This window comes from Chlamydotis macqueenii, chromosome 3 (genome assembly GCF_036417535.1).
Source record: "Chlamydotis macqueenii isolate bChlMac1 chromosome 3, bChlMac1.mat, whole genome shotgun sequence".
Classification (NCBI taxonomy): domain Eukaryota; kingdom Metazoa; phylum Chordata; class Aves; order Otidiformes; family Otididae; genus Chlamydotis; species Chlamydotis macqueenii.
In genome coordinates, this window is record NC_141558.1 from 88,009,180 (window position 1) to 88,023,024 (window position 13,845).

At 39.2% G+C, this 13,845-nt stretch overlaps 1 protein-coding gene across 1 annotated transcript in view; it reads right to left on the reverse strand.

Annotated features, from left to right (window-relative positions):
• Positions 1–13,845, reverse strand: part of RASGRP3 (RAS guanyl releasing protein 3) — a 67,415-nt gene that overhangs the window by 13,465 nt on the left and 40,105 nt on the right. The window contains exons 6-10 of the mRNA XM_086745181.1: positions 12,514–12,661; positions 9,528–9,701; positions 9,026–9,142; positions 8,447–8,722; positions 2,418–2,495 (exon numbers count right to left, since the gene is read on the reverse strand). Coding sequence (XP_086601307.1) covers positions 2,418–2,495; positions 8,447–8,722; positions 9,026–9,142; positions 9,528–9,701; positions 12,514–12,661 — 793 coding nt within the window. The remainder of the gene's footprint in view (positions 1–2,417; positions 2,496–8,446; positions 8,723–9,025; positions 9,143–9,527; positions 9,702–12,513; positions 12,662–13,845) is intronic.

Sequence of the window (13,845 nt, forward strand, 5' to 3'; positions counted from 1 at the left end):
TAAAAAAGTCTTAGACTAAAGGGACTCAAAGCATCAGTACCAAATGTCAGAGTGGTGTTAGACTACCAAATCCTCACAGAGAGCTTTTAACTCCTGCTGGTCCGAGTACACAGTAGCAGAAAGAGACTCAATCTATTAGAGCATTCCTCTTTCTTCTGGGTTATTTCACTTGAAGTCTCATTCAATTTTTATGTTTTTTGACAAGTTGCAAGAAAAAGTTCATGTTACTGCCCACTAGCCAAAGGGCAATGTTGGTTCCTCCTATTTCACTCATAGACTCATATGAACACTCATAATTTTATTTACATATTTGAAATCCATGTTATGAGGAAAGGCACTAAGCAGTCTCCAGAGAGGAAGTACCTAAATTTACTGAACATTCAGAAATACTGTATCTGGTCATGCTGTTTGTGATTCGGCCTGTATCTCCTGTCTGTTTCACCAGGACAGGGATAATGGTATCATAGACTAAAAAAGCATTTTTAGATGGATGCAAATATCTGAGTATTTTGGCGTTGAAAAAAAATTCTACTCAAAAGCGAAAAATCTACGTAAGTGTGTCTTCAGTGGCACAACTGTACCAGGCAGAGTTGTCTTCTAGTCAATAGCTGTACTAGTAAAAACCACAAACAAGAAGATAACTAATGTGCAGTGAAAGCTGGACAGTGTGACAAGGAGATGCTATACTACAACTGGCTGTCGGTCTTCAGTATTTTTTAGGCTGCTACACTGACTGAAGAGTCTCTTCCCAGTTTAACAGAATGAAAGTCTTGCTCAAGTCCCTGTTGACAGCAGGCTCGTATGCTAATGGATCAGTTCCACTTCTGCCTTGAAAACAACTGCAGCAGCCTGAGGCACTTCCTCTGCATTGCACCTGCATGGGAGTTGTACCAGTACAAAAATAAATCAAGGAGCAGTTGCTCCACTGTCACATCACCTTTGACGAATTTTTCCACATATAAAAGCTCTACAGATTCTTTCCCCTCTAAAATATCATGTGCTTTGGCACTCCATCAAAGAGAAGTATGCTTCAAATAGTCCAGCTTCTGTCGAGTCAGTTGTAGCTTTCTACTCACCAGGGTGCTGCAACAGCTCAATGTCACTGGTTATTCATTGATCATCGTGCAGAAGTCTCTCACAATATCTGGGTACTGTTAATGTTCACAGCACTGTTTATATTGCTTTTGTCCTTCTTACAGCACAGGCTGGACATCAAAGCAGCAACATGATAATTTTCTCCATTTACAGTAGTGGCCCCATTAGTCCTTCCACAACATAGAGCTGTAACAATTCTACTTTGCTGGCAGTAATGGAAGCATGAAGGAGCCAGAACAACTGCGATAAATGGGAACTGTTGTGGTCAAATCATATCCAACAAGGACTGGAGACTCAGTAATGAAATTCCAGGTGTTCAAACTGAGTTAGTGTTGACTACGGAAATATTCAATAACTTCCTTATAATTGCTCATCATCCTCTACTGAAAGCACGCATACATAGTCCTCAAACTGGTCCCCAAGACTGACAAACTATCTTAAGAAACCCTATACTTGGAAATTAAGGGATTTTTCTTCTTTGTTTGCTTTTAAGAATACTTCAAAAACATAAAAAACACTGCAATGAATCACCTCAGACTACTGGACTCTGCTTTCACACGCTGCTAAGCATCCAGGCTGCCCTTAGTTTCTGCTGGTGTCAGACTTGAGAGGGATCAGCCTGAGAGCATCATGTGCTTGATATGATAGGTAATAAGAATGTTAATGCACTGGTGAAATGCTCAGAGGGAAGAGGCAAGAGAAACTTTGGCAAGAGAAGAGATAGTACTACTTTAAATGAAAAGTCATCTATTAATTAGGAGATTTATCTGTATCCTCAGACTGGCAAAGCATAATAAAAGATGTATCAATGCAGCATTATCTTTAGTTGCACATACTAAAAAAAAAAAATCTATTCTGAGGTGTTTAAATATTGCTTGAGAGCCCAAGATACAGCCAATTTTGCACAAGCAAACAGTTTATAAAACAGTACAGCTAATGCTGTGCCTTACCTAAAACAAATCTTTGGATTCAGTGTTGTTTTATATAACTGCACCAGCATCCAGATGATGAACTAATGGTCACACAATAGATAATTGATATAAACTTACAAAGGATATCTTCACAGAAAGCAGAACTACGTTTTCCAGGACTTGCAGAGGTTTTGTTGAAAAATAATTAATAATGAAGTCTGGCACATTCACTATTTATTTCTTCCAATATGCACTAAAACCTGTAAATATGTGTTTACTATACAAGCATAGACAGTAAAAGCCTTTACATTAATATGAATAAGGAAACTCATTAACTGTCATTTAAAAATTTAATCAACTGCATGCAGACAAAATAAGCAATATGTGAAAATGCAGTAAAAGATGACCTACAGATTTGGAGTTTCTTGGTTCCAGCACCAGTGAGAGCTTGTAGATATCATCCTCAGTGTGATAGAGGTCCAGGGACAGCTATGTGTAAGAAAGAGAGAAAACCAGTAATATTTATCAGATTGAGTTGGTTATGACAGGCTTGTAATCAGAGATATACCTCCCACTGAAGCCAAACAAAAAGTTTTGCTACTTGGAGCTCAGGATACAGGCTGAAGCTGCTTGCAGCTGCTGGGAAAGGAGCTTTTCACAGAGCTAACAAAACCCTCATGCTGGTAAGCACGCGTTGCTGTTCACGCCTGTACTGGGCTGAGCAGGCGCTGTACTCGAGGGCTGTGACAAGCTGCATCCCAACAAGTTGAGTGAGAGGGGCTGTGTGCTGATCTTCTCCAAAGAGTGACACTGGCCCCAAGGACCACCCCTACACAAAACACGTTCTTCTACCAGTTTAATGGTCATGAGAGATCTCAAAGAAATAAACCGGTGAACACAAAAACTGCAAGAAAGAAGTTGTAAAGGAGCTAGGCCAGAAGTACTTTAGATTGTGTTCTGGTCTAATTTTGTTCCTGAAGAAGGGTCAGAGTCCTGCAGCTCTTTTACAGAGATCAGCCCATGCAGCAAAAGCCTCTCTGGAAAGCCCTGGGCAGCAGCCAACCGCTGACACGGGCCTGGGAGAGGCAAGCCAGGTTTGGCACTGCTGTTGATGCAGCCAGTGCTCCATGAACAGCAATCCCAGTTACTTTAGCCCAGCTTGGCCTGTTCCTGATTCCCTTTCAGCTAGTAAGGCAAATTCCCTTTCAGCTTCTCTTTTTACATAAATGAACAATTTTTCTTCCATGTACTCATTCTTTTCCCTAGAGGGTTTATTGAGAGAAAAGGGAGGGCATAAATACACTTAAAGGAGGATGAATCTGCTTGTTTTTACTTTGGCAGCTGTGGCCTTGTGCTGATGCAGGTCTGCAGTAAATTCCTCCTCGCTTGGCATGATGTAGGAGAAAAGTAATCAACACTGTGGCTAATGTTTTGCAATGAGAGCAAATTAACATTGCATATTTCCTGTGATCCTGTCCCTACATAAATTGGCTTTGGAGTAATTGCCGTGATTCGAAGTAATCATCTACCTTGCAAATACCCAATTTAGCTAAGATTGAGTTAAAAGGATGTTTCCCAGCAGGCAGATAGAATTAGTACTGACTAAATGACTGTGAGAGAAGGTTATTTTTAGAGAACCTGAAGTGCCGAATTAGTAACAAGCAGGATCAGCGACACCATACTGCAGAACCACCTCTAGGAGCCACCTTCTTGTAGGCAGAATTTTGTGCCATGAGTAAGACAGGAGTCGTGCTGTTTCCCAAGATAGGTACACATGGCAGAGTGAATACAGGGCTTTAGAGATGTTTGGATTTTGCATTATTCATTTTGTCTAGATGTAACACTATGCTGATTTTTGTGCTTCGTAACTTGGTTATGGGCACCAGTGAAATCCTGAGCATCCTGCTGGCATGCTGCTGTCACAGGGGAATTTTAGCACCTGTCCTAAAGATAATATAGATGCAGTAACTACTGTAACAAATATAATTAATGTACTTAGTTATTCAGTAACTCCATTCTTAGACTCCTTGATGGTATAAAATAAGCAGAACTCAGTTGGAGCACATGATATTATCAGGTCAGGCTGGGACTGACAGCAGAATTGCTAGTTCAAAAGACCTTTCCCTGTTCTTACTGAAGAGCACAGGTTTCTCAGCAGGCCAGATGAGCAGTGTGGATTTGGGGACGGAAATGTATTAGTATTTACTAATGCTACTTAGTTTGTATCTCCCCCTCCCTGAATGATCTGACCTCATCATAAGCGGCAGTTACAATTTCATTAGGCACAATGTGTAAGCACGCAGTGGACAAGGTATTGTCTAGAAGTTTCAAATACTAGCAAAAAAAATTACAAGGATGATGACTATGTGTTTATATAAGCTTTCATTTTATATTTTATTTACAGTTTGCTCTGCCAGAAAAAGTGCAATCAGATTTCCCCTAGGACAACCTTTACAGCGCATGGCAGTTTCCATTTTTACTTGACTTTCATTGCTATCCTGTGTTTCCAAGCAATTCTGGGGGGCACTGAGGAGCATGGAGGAGGGATCAGAAAGGCATGGCTTTTTTTTTTTTTGTAAGTGGAACTTACTGAACACAAGTTAGGGAGGGTGACTTTCAATTTGATTGTTTAGATAATTCTCATTCTCTTCACTAGACTGTACAAGAGACTGGGACTTTCCAGTCATTTGCATATAGTCTCAGAACAGGTTAGATAAATAGCTGTTGAGACCTAAAAATAGCGGTGGAAAAATGGTGGCACCAAATAAGTTCTAGCGCAGTTAGTATAAATACACTGTAGACTAGTTGAGAGACTGAGATCCTCTTCCAATCCACAGAAAGTGATTAAACATTTACCCACGGGCTTTTATTCATGTTGTGAAATAAAAACAATACGGAAATACTGCAGGGCAGGTAAAGAAATACCTTAAGCATCCTTATAAAATGTTAAGTTTTCTAATGATTAAAATGTCATTACAGCTATTATTCCTCCCTGGTGCACTGCTAAGCTCGTGCTTAGGTCCTCTTCTACTACTTCTACTTCTTAGCTCCAGGTTTCAGATGGCAGGGACTGGTACAGAGCCAAGAACAGAGTCAGTGGAGATGGAGTGAGTGTGGCCAATAAGGCAGGAAAAGAGGAAGAACCACACAGACTAAGAGCAAGCATGCACTAAGATGTGAGTCCATCTTTGTGTAACACACTTTGGCTCACTGGCAACTGAGTTGTCGCACATTTATTTCTCTTGCCCATATAACTCAGACTCATTTACACATGACAAAGTGAGGACTCACATCACTAAAGCTCCCCCTCAGCCTTTGCAGTCTCCTATGCCAGTAAGCCTGGCATTTGCCTCACTGACCTCCTTACAACAAACCTGTGCTTTATTTGTAGCATTTTAACTTCCATGCAAAATATTGGCTTCTTTCAGCTACTTGTTCATAGCTAAAATTCTATGAGCTAGAAGCTGATTTTTTTTTTTATGCTGACAATAAGATGGTGGGGAGAAGGAGAGGGAAAGCAGACTTCTAAGTTTGTGTGCAGATATCTAAATCAAGAGAGCCCCAACTTTCTAAAACGCTGATCATCCAGCAGCTGCCACTGAAACCACAGAGATTTAAGTTGTCTTGTCCCCCATTCACCTTTTAGGTCTATACACACAATAGCATCTGAAAAATGCCTGTAGGACCCTTGACCAGGTGGCCGGAAGTTTACCACCAAGCTCTTGCCCCAGCTTTTAAGCCAAGCTCTCACTTCATAGCTCTTAACACAGTCTCCCCAAATGTCACCGTTTCCAAACCACTTGAAAGGGATTAGCTTCCCCAGAGTAGATTGGCTTCCACTGCTGAGGAAAAAAAAGACCAGAGAAAATTCCCACATGTCCATGAAATACCTATTTTATCTTTTTGTGCAAGTTGTTTGACTAGAAAACCAGCACCCAGTGATTTACTTGTCAGGTAAGCACAAGCCAGGCTGTTAGCACTTGCTCAGTGTGGTATAAAAGGCAACACTGCAAAGGATGGAGGCCAGGCAAGAGATTCACACATTGCTTATCAGGACAAAACACCTACTGACAGCCTGCCTGGCTTTCCCTTAATGGGAAAACAGCAGAAGTGAACAAATAGTTGGGTCAGTTGATGCACACACAAATGAAAAGCACTCTACATTTTTATGCACATTTACTAGTTTTGAAAGGGAGTTTCTCTAAATAAGTTAATGATGAGAAAAAAATTCACAGTCTACATTAGAGAGGGAAGACCCCAAAATAAACAGAATAGTTATTTCTTCAGGCTGTGGAAACTGAGCATGACTTAGGCAGCAAGGGAAGCTAAATCTGCTAAAAGACCATTTGCACGTAGCAAGGTCAACTATTTTTAGTCAGTTCTTGTCAGCTTTGGGCTGCCACCCTAGCTTTCTTCTCCTCTTTCTCTGACCCCAGCCTATAATTTTAAACTTTCTCATTAACAAAAAGTTTGACAAAAATATTTCACCTACTATATAAGTTTATTATTATTGTTTAAGAGACCACTGTAAAAAAAGTACTGTAATGTAATAATATGTACAAATGAGGCCAAAAATCTAAATACTGGAAGAAAAGTGAGAATATTAATAATATTATGAGATGTACCAAAATTCAAGTCCAAGAACCTTTCGTAGAAATTTAGTTTTATCCTTTCCAGGAGTCACCATCTTAAATGAAAACTCCCACACTATCAAGCCTACTTGGCTCACAACAATACTTCCAGTGACTACCATGAAGACAGGACTACCCTCAAAAGGTTTTTAGGATACCTACAGCTGTCTACCTAGGATACCTATGGCTGTCTCCATCAGTACTGAAAGGTAGCACCATGGAATCACGCTAACAAGAAAAAAGCACCACAGGTTAATTTCAACCCATGATCAGGTCCGGAATCAACATTGCAGCATGCAGCTTCATTTATTTACAATCAGATTGGCTCAACTGTAATACATCAGACCATAGTAAGTGAAAAAGGACTTGTCATGTACTCAATTATTTCTCCTGGTAAATGAAATATCCTGAATGAAATATTATGTACCTAAAAATAGAATCTGTATCATTGTGCTGAAAACAAACAAAACAAGGAAAATATTTCAAAAACTGAAAAAAAACAGGTAAAACACAAACTCAGGTTGACACAATGATGGGGAAGAACCTGCAAGGTCTTAGAAAAAATTGGGGCTTTCTGCTCCTTTTGGAAAGCAGGCTGTCACCCAAAAGAGAGAACAGCTAATGAAAATGTCAGCAGTGGTTCAGCTTCCATGTCTCACTTCACATTGTCTAATCTGTGCCCTTTTGGGCTCAGTTTCTTATTGCTCAGTTCTCTAAAACCTGAGATGCTACTTCCCCCTACTCATAGCCAAGCTTGTAAGAAACTTCGAACTTTCAGAAACAAGCAGGGAAGGAAAAAGTGGTGCAAGAGAAGAAAGCAACTATCAATCCCTACTAAAACAAAACAAGGTAATAAATATCTGCCTTTATAGTCTAATATTTTAACTAGATGGGTGTTGCAGTGGACAATACACAGTCCCTTCTCCTCCCTGTCCCACTAGCTGTGATTAGGACTTGTTCCCAGATTGCTCCATGAACAAACTGTTGTGCTGGGTCAAACACTGCTGCAGTTAAGATCAGTGCTAAAATGACTAAATTCCACTAGAAACAGGTTTGGGCCTGATGGTTCAGGCTCCATGCTTCAGTATGTTTTGAAATAAAGTCTAGTAATTATTAAAATTATAGTCATTGTATACACGTCAAAAACGGGACTGAAAATTAATTCCTATTAGCATTGTCAGTTGCAGCTTTTTTTTTTTTTAAAGTTTTATTAAGTCTTTTTTAAATCTCACTTTCCTTTGGTTTGAAATGGGACATTCAAATCCTTATCTGTAATTTCAGTGTGCCAGTTTCAAACTTCCCCCACTGCCAAGGGGGAGGAGGAGGGGAAAGAGCAGGGGTTGCAGGGGCTCTTTAACACCATTCAAGAGCACTGTTATTTACTGGAAGGAAGAGTATGGTGTTGCACACAAAGCACAGGGGACCAAGAGCAGAGTGACAGCCAAGTTGGAATTTCACGTGTGTCCATGTCAACACATCACCTGATCCTTGCACAGGAGATGTAAGCCTCAGTTCTAAGTAGTTAGAATTTAGCTTTTACTTCTCCTTACACAAATACAGCCCTCTTTCTGTCATCCTTAAAATAATTAATCAATAACAATCCTGTTTCTGCTTCCAGCCATCATATACTACAGTAATGAAACTCTCTTTGATTTTATTCACATCTCAGGTGAATTCATTTCTGGTTTGTATTCTCTCTCTTTTCTTTTACAAAACTAGGATAACAATGTGCACTTATGTCTGTAGATATTCCTACTGACATTCAAAATCTGAATAACAGAAGTGAATTGAAACTTGCTCGATACTTACAGTTAGCAGGTTAATTAAATCCATATTAGGCTCTAAATGATGAGAGGCAGTTTGCAGGGAAACCAGTTCGCTCAAGGTGATGGAGAGCTGCTGCATTTTCACTATGTTTACTTTGTTCTCATCTATCCAGTCAGGAAAAATGACATGGACAGCAATCAAGTCTTTCAAATGAACTCCTAAAATAGGAATTTTGAAGCCAACACAGTCAGCAAAAGCCTTGCGGTAGTTGCAGTAGTTTCCATTAGAAGAGACCAGCTCTGTCATTTCGTTCCAGTCCTACAAATAGCCAGACAAGCAAGTCTCTGAGAAAGCATTCATAGCATTTCCTTAATCTGTTTTAAATGAGCACAACTCATATTAGGGTGTCAACAGTGTTAATTTCCTTTCTGGCACAGGCAATCAAGCAGAGGATCTGTGAGCTGATCATTCTCTAGCAAGAGGAATGCAACCAAAGTGCCTTTTAGGATGCCCTGCCATCATCCAAGTGTTGTGCTGGTGAGACACCTGCACTGCAGAACCCATCATACCTCAAAGAGGTGACATTCTGCTCACTATGTCTATATTCCGGAGTTACCATACCTTTGTGACTTCTGAAGCCAGATGAAAATGAGTTTCTTTCAGGCGAGAAATAGAGCTGTGGCTTAGACCTCCCACAACTGCCATCAGTGTGTTGAAGTTCTGGAGGTGAAGGAGCTTCTGCAGGACAGATTGAGCATGCATAATTAAAAATCAATGCAATACATGTGGCAGCTATCCAGTGCCACACATGACAAGTAAAAGGAGACTGCCAAAGAAGAAACCAGGGGACATAACAGAAAGGTTCAGCATTCTTTTTTAAATTAGCTTAGCTCCACAAGAAACACACAATAGTGACAGTTGTCAACCAGAACGCAACAAAGAAAGATTATTTTATAGATATGTCTGCTAGTTAAAAAATACTGCTATATCACACCTGAACAAATAACCTGCAGTGATGTTGAACAGGCTATTCACTGGAGCACAAAGAGCATCCAGCTCATTTACAGCAATATTTATTTATATTATTGCTTTATACTGGAGGAAAAAGACACGCAAGACTTACTTGTGCAACGTTGATAAACTTTGTGATGACTTCTGCCCTTTGCTGGGGTGTTGGTTTGCTAAGAACCATGAGCTGGACCCATTTGGAGATACCATTAAATAAAGCAATAGATCTCTCCAAAGTAGGATTGTTCTCCAAGCAGCCATGGATCACATAGCTTTGGTAGTCTGTGAACTAACAGAAGAAAGGCATTTTCAGTAAAACTGTAGACAACTTAAGAATCAAATTGAAGCTTTGATCAGTTTTTTTTCCTTTTAAAGCTCCTCTTGTTTAGAAAGTGACAAAGACTCAGCGTCCACAGACCTTGCTGCACATCAGATCTGTCTTAAAATTTTGTTGGTGGTGATTTTTTTAATTATTTCAATGTCAACTTAAAACTTTAGTGTTTGTGTGTCAGGTAACACAGCACAGCAGCATGCATGATGAGTATGATTACTACTTCCATGGAATAATCTATCCCATAATTTACTCAACGCTTATAATGTTTTATTCTGTTTAGTTTTACCTGACATCCTCATGACATGATACTCTATAGGAATTATCTAATGCTACAAGCAAGAAACATATAAATAAGAGCTTTCATCCCACTCCAATATCCTGATGAACTCCATTGTTGGATGTAAAGAGGGAAATCTTGGCCCCACTGAAATCAATAGGAGCTCTGTCACTCTTCACGGGAGCTTGAACTGCATCCCAAGAAGCTGACTATGCACCCATTTTCTTCCTCCTATGTAAAAAAAAAATTTTTAGCACTTTTGCCTCTTTTGATGTTATTGTTCAGTCCCTGTGTGTTCACGGACATAGTTCTACATGGGAGAGCTACTTCTCCCAAGAATTAGATTTCCCTAAATGTTTGGAAAATATTTTTCAGCTGTCCCTTTAAGATGTACGTTCAGAAGCTTATGACATAACTTTAGCTTGTGCAGCGACTTGCTAGCAATGCCCACCAACACAAGTTTCTTGATCTTAGCTGATCAGAAATTGCCTGCTAGAAAACAATATCATGGCATATAGAATCATAGAATAGTTAGGGTTGGAAGAGACCTTAAAGGTCATCTAGTCCAACTCCCCTGCAAGGAGCAGGGACATCTCCAACCAGATTAGGTGGCTCAGCGACCCGGTCAACCTGGCCTTGAATGTTTTCAAGGATGGCGGACCTACCACCTCTCTGGGCAACCTGTTCCAGTGTTCCACCACCCTCATTGAAAACAATGTCTCCCTTATATCAAGTCCGAATCTACCTCCTTCTATTTTAAAACCACTACTTCTCATCCTATCACAACAGGCCCTGCTAAAGAGTTTCTCACCGTCTTTCTCATAAGCCCCCTTTAGGCACTGGAAGACCCCAGAGCCTTATTTTCCACAGCAGATGCTCATCTCCGAGCTGCAGATAAACAGCATCTCAGTGTTCTGATACTTTTAAATGTTTCCTGTTATAGTTAACACTGTCTTTCCTTCTCCCTTACATTTTTTGAAATATGTAAAACCAAAGACAGGATTCAGACTAATAATCTTTTACAATGACATATCTTGGGCACTCTTACATTTCTGAACAGTTTAGAGCAAATCACCTAGTCTCACTGACATCTCCAAATAAATGCTAGTCTCATATAAACAACCAACACATCTTTCAGACCTCTTCATTGCATCACAGGATTGTATAAGATTAATTAACTCTACTCGGTTGCAGAGAAACATCTGAGATAGCAAAATTCAAGCCGAAGAATTAACAGACAAGTTAGAAACAGCAAGGAAAAATGAAAATTCATTGCAAGTCTGAGTTTTCTTTCTGGAATTCCCAAAGGAATTAAAATATATCTTAAATCTAGTTAGAAAGCTATCCATTTTTTCTTCGCCCTCCCTCCTTTTTTGAGGTTAGCGTTGCACAGATCACGGGTGGTTTCCCATGATTTGAAGTCTAGAGTAATAAACCTTTGAACATTATTAAATTACGTCAAAAGCAATTGTATTTAGACTGGTCTCAGCTCCTCATTGATCTCTTTTCCTTCCTCTCTTGAAACAAACAAAAATGGCATACATTTTTTTCTTAGTTTTGGAGTCTGATTTCTTTCATGCTCCTAAAAATTTTTTTAAAAGCCTCATATTTTTGCTGAAGAGAACTTGTCATCTTAAGAACGTATTGCTTCAGTTTGCCACCAGATACAGTGGCATCCTGTGACCTTTTCACATGGATATTTGCCAGCAAAAATCAGCATTTCTTTTGGCATCTGTGTTACTCATTTGTTTTGCTTGAGCTTCTACTTCCATCTTCATCCAATTTTGCCTCTTGTTCATGTACAATCCTGTGAGAAAAGAAGCAAATGTATCTGGATTTTCCTCAGTGCCCATATGGGAGAAGGAGGAAAGAGAAGTTGTGCTGTCTCTGTTCTTGCAGTTTTTCAAGACCCAACTGGCAAAGTCCCTGTGGAACACGATCTATCTCAGAGCTGACCCTGCTTTGGGCAGGGTGTTGGCCTAGAGGCCTCCTGAGATCCCTTCCAACCTGAATTATCTTCTGATCCTAAGCTGGCCAATGAAAGGATGGTTTCTGAAGAAGTGGTTGGGAGTGACTGGAGACAACAGGATGATATATATTTCAATCTCTTAAAAAATTATTAATTGCAAAGACTCTGATGTTTCCTGAAAAGCAGTTATTTTCCTCAGAGGAAAAAAAAAAAAAAACACCTGAAGATTTTGAACAATAATATTAGTTTAACCAGTTGCTGAAACACATGGTTGCAGTAGCTTTCAGCAGTAATTTTTGCCCAGAATTTTTCCACAAAATGAACTTCTGTCACTAAAAGCATCAGTCATGAAAAAGATCAAGGAAGTGCTGGTGCAGCCACAGCTACGTACATCATAGGGAGGATTATAAAGATTCACTACACTGAAATGTCGAGAGAAAAAAGTCATAAACGTTACATCATGTGAACACTCTTTAAGGACAGGCTCCTAATTGCAAGTGACAAAGTTGTAGGCTTCTTACAGAAATTCTCCTAAAAGATTTATGCTCCAGAAAAGTGAGATGTTCAGCTAGCTCAATGGGCTCCAGATGGTCAAACAGCAGACAGGCTTTTCCTTTCTTGGAAATTCTCTTCCTCTGTGTAACTCGTCTCATCCAGTCATAGGAAGGACTGCAACAGAAAAATAGGTACAATTCTCATTTCTGCTTGGGTATATGTAAGTGTAGCCCACAGTATGAACAATTAGCCTAAAATTACCAAGAGACAGGCCATGAGCTTTCTGATCTGTGACATCCAGCACACAACAAACACTCAGAGTAAGACCTGTTCAGGTGCATAACAGAAGAGAAGAGTTTTGGAGGCACTACTGCAAATGATAAATAATAGCAGGTTTCTATCAGAAGAAAAGGACAACATACTCTTCTGTATGATACAGGAAGCCATAATTAAAAAAATGCCTTGGAAATACAAGAAGAGGTCACACCAAATTCTGATATGGAATTTTAAAAAGACTTGAATAATATCAAAGATTAATTTTTACTCTGTAAGACCTCAGGTTCATGAAATAACAGAACAGCAGAAACAGTTAAACAGCTAACAAAACAGTAAAAGGTGGGTGGACAAAAAGGCAAATTCTTTCTTGCAAGGAATGGAATAATTCCTACTCATATAAAATAAAAGCACTTCAGAGGGCAGGAAGAGGTTGGTAACAATATTTTAAAATTAAGATTTAAGAGGCAATATTCCTGTGATTTCACTGGTATTGTTCTTGCAGAAAGTCTTGCAGTCTTCACTGAGATTAGTAGTGCTGTCCTTCCAGGTTACTATAGTGTTTTTAAATAATGAAAAATCACTATGCATATACTATATTTTAGAAGAAAATTTACAATATCAGGTGAGATACAAGAGCATCACATGTCTTGTGATGTTTAAAAGGTAACTTTCATTTCAGCGTGTCAAGGAAATAGTAATGAAACAATTTTGATGCAATAAAACTACAGAGGTGAATGCTAAAGATTACTCAGTTAAGTACAGAGAATTACACAGAAAGCCATTAGAAAAAAATAACAGGTTACTTATGAGAGAACAAAAAAGCTTCCCTGAGAACATGAAAGATTTACACAGCACACCAATCACTGCATTGCTTGTCATTCTACATAAAAAATTATAGGAAAAAAAAAGTAATATTAATCACTTAATTGGCACCAGCTTTGTCAGGAAAATTATTTCTTTCCCTTCTATATTAAAAACTTACATACAGATGATAATTTTCTCTTTACTGTGACACTACAACTAGAATTTCAAATTTTTAGTAACTTCAAATTTAGAAGACAATACAATGTTTTTGTAACTGC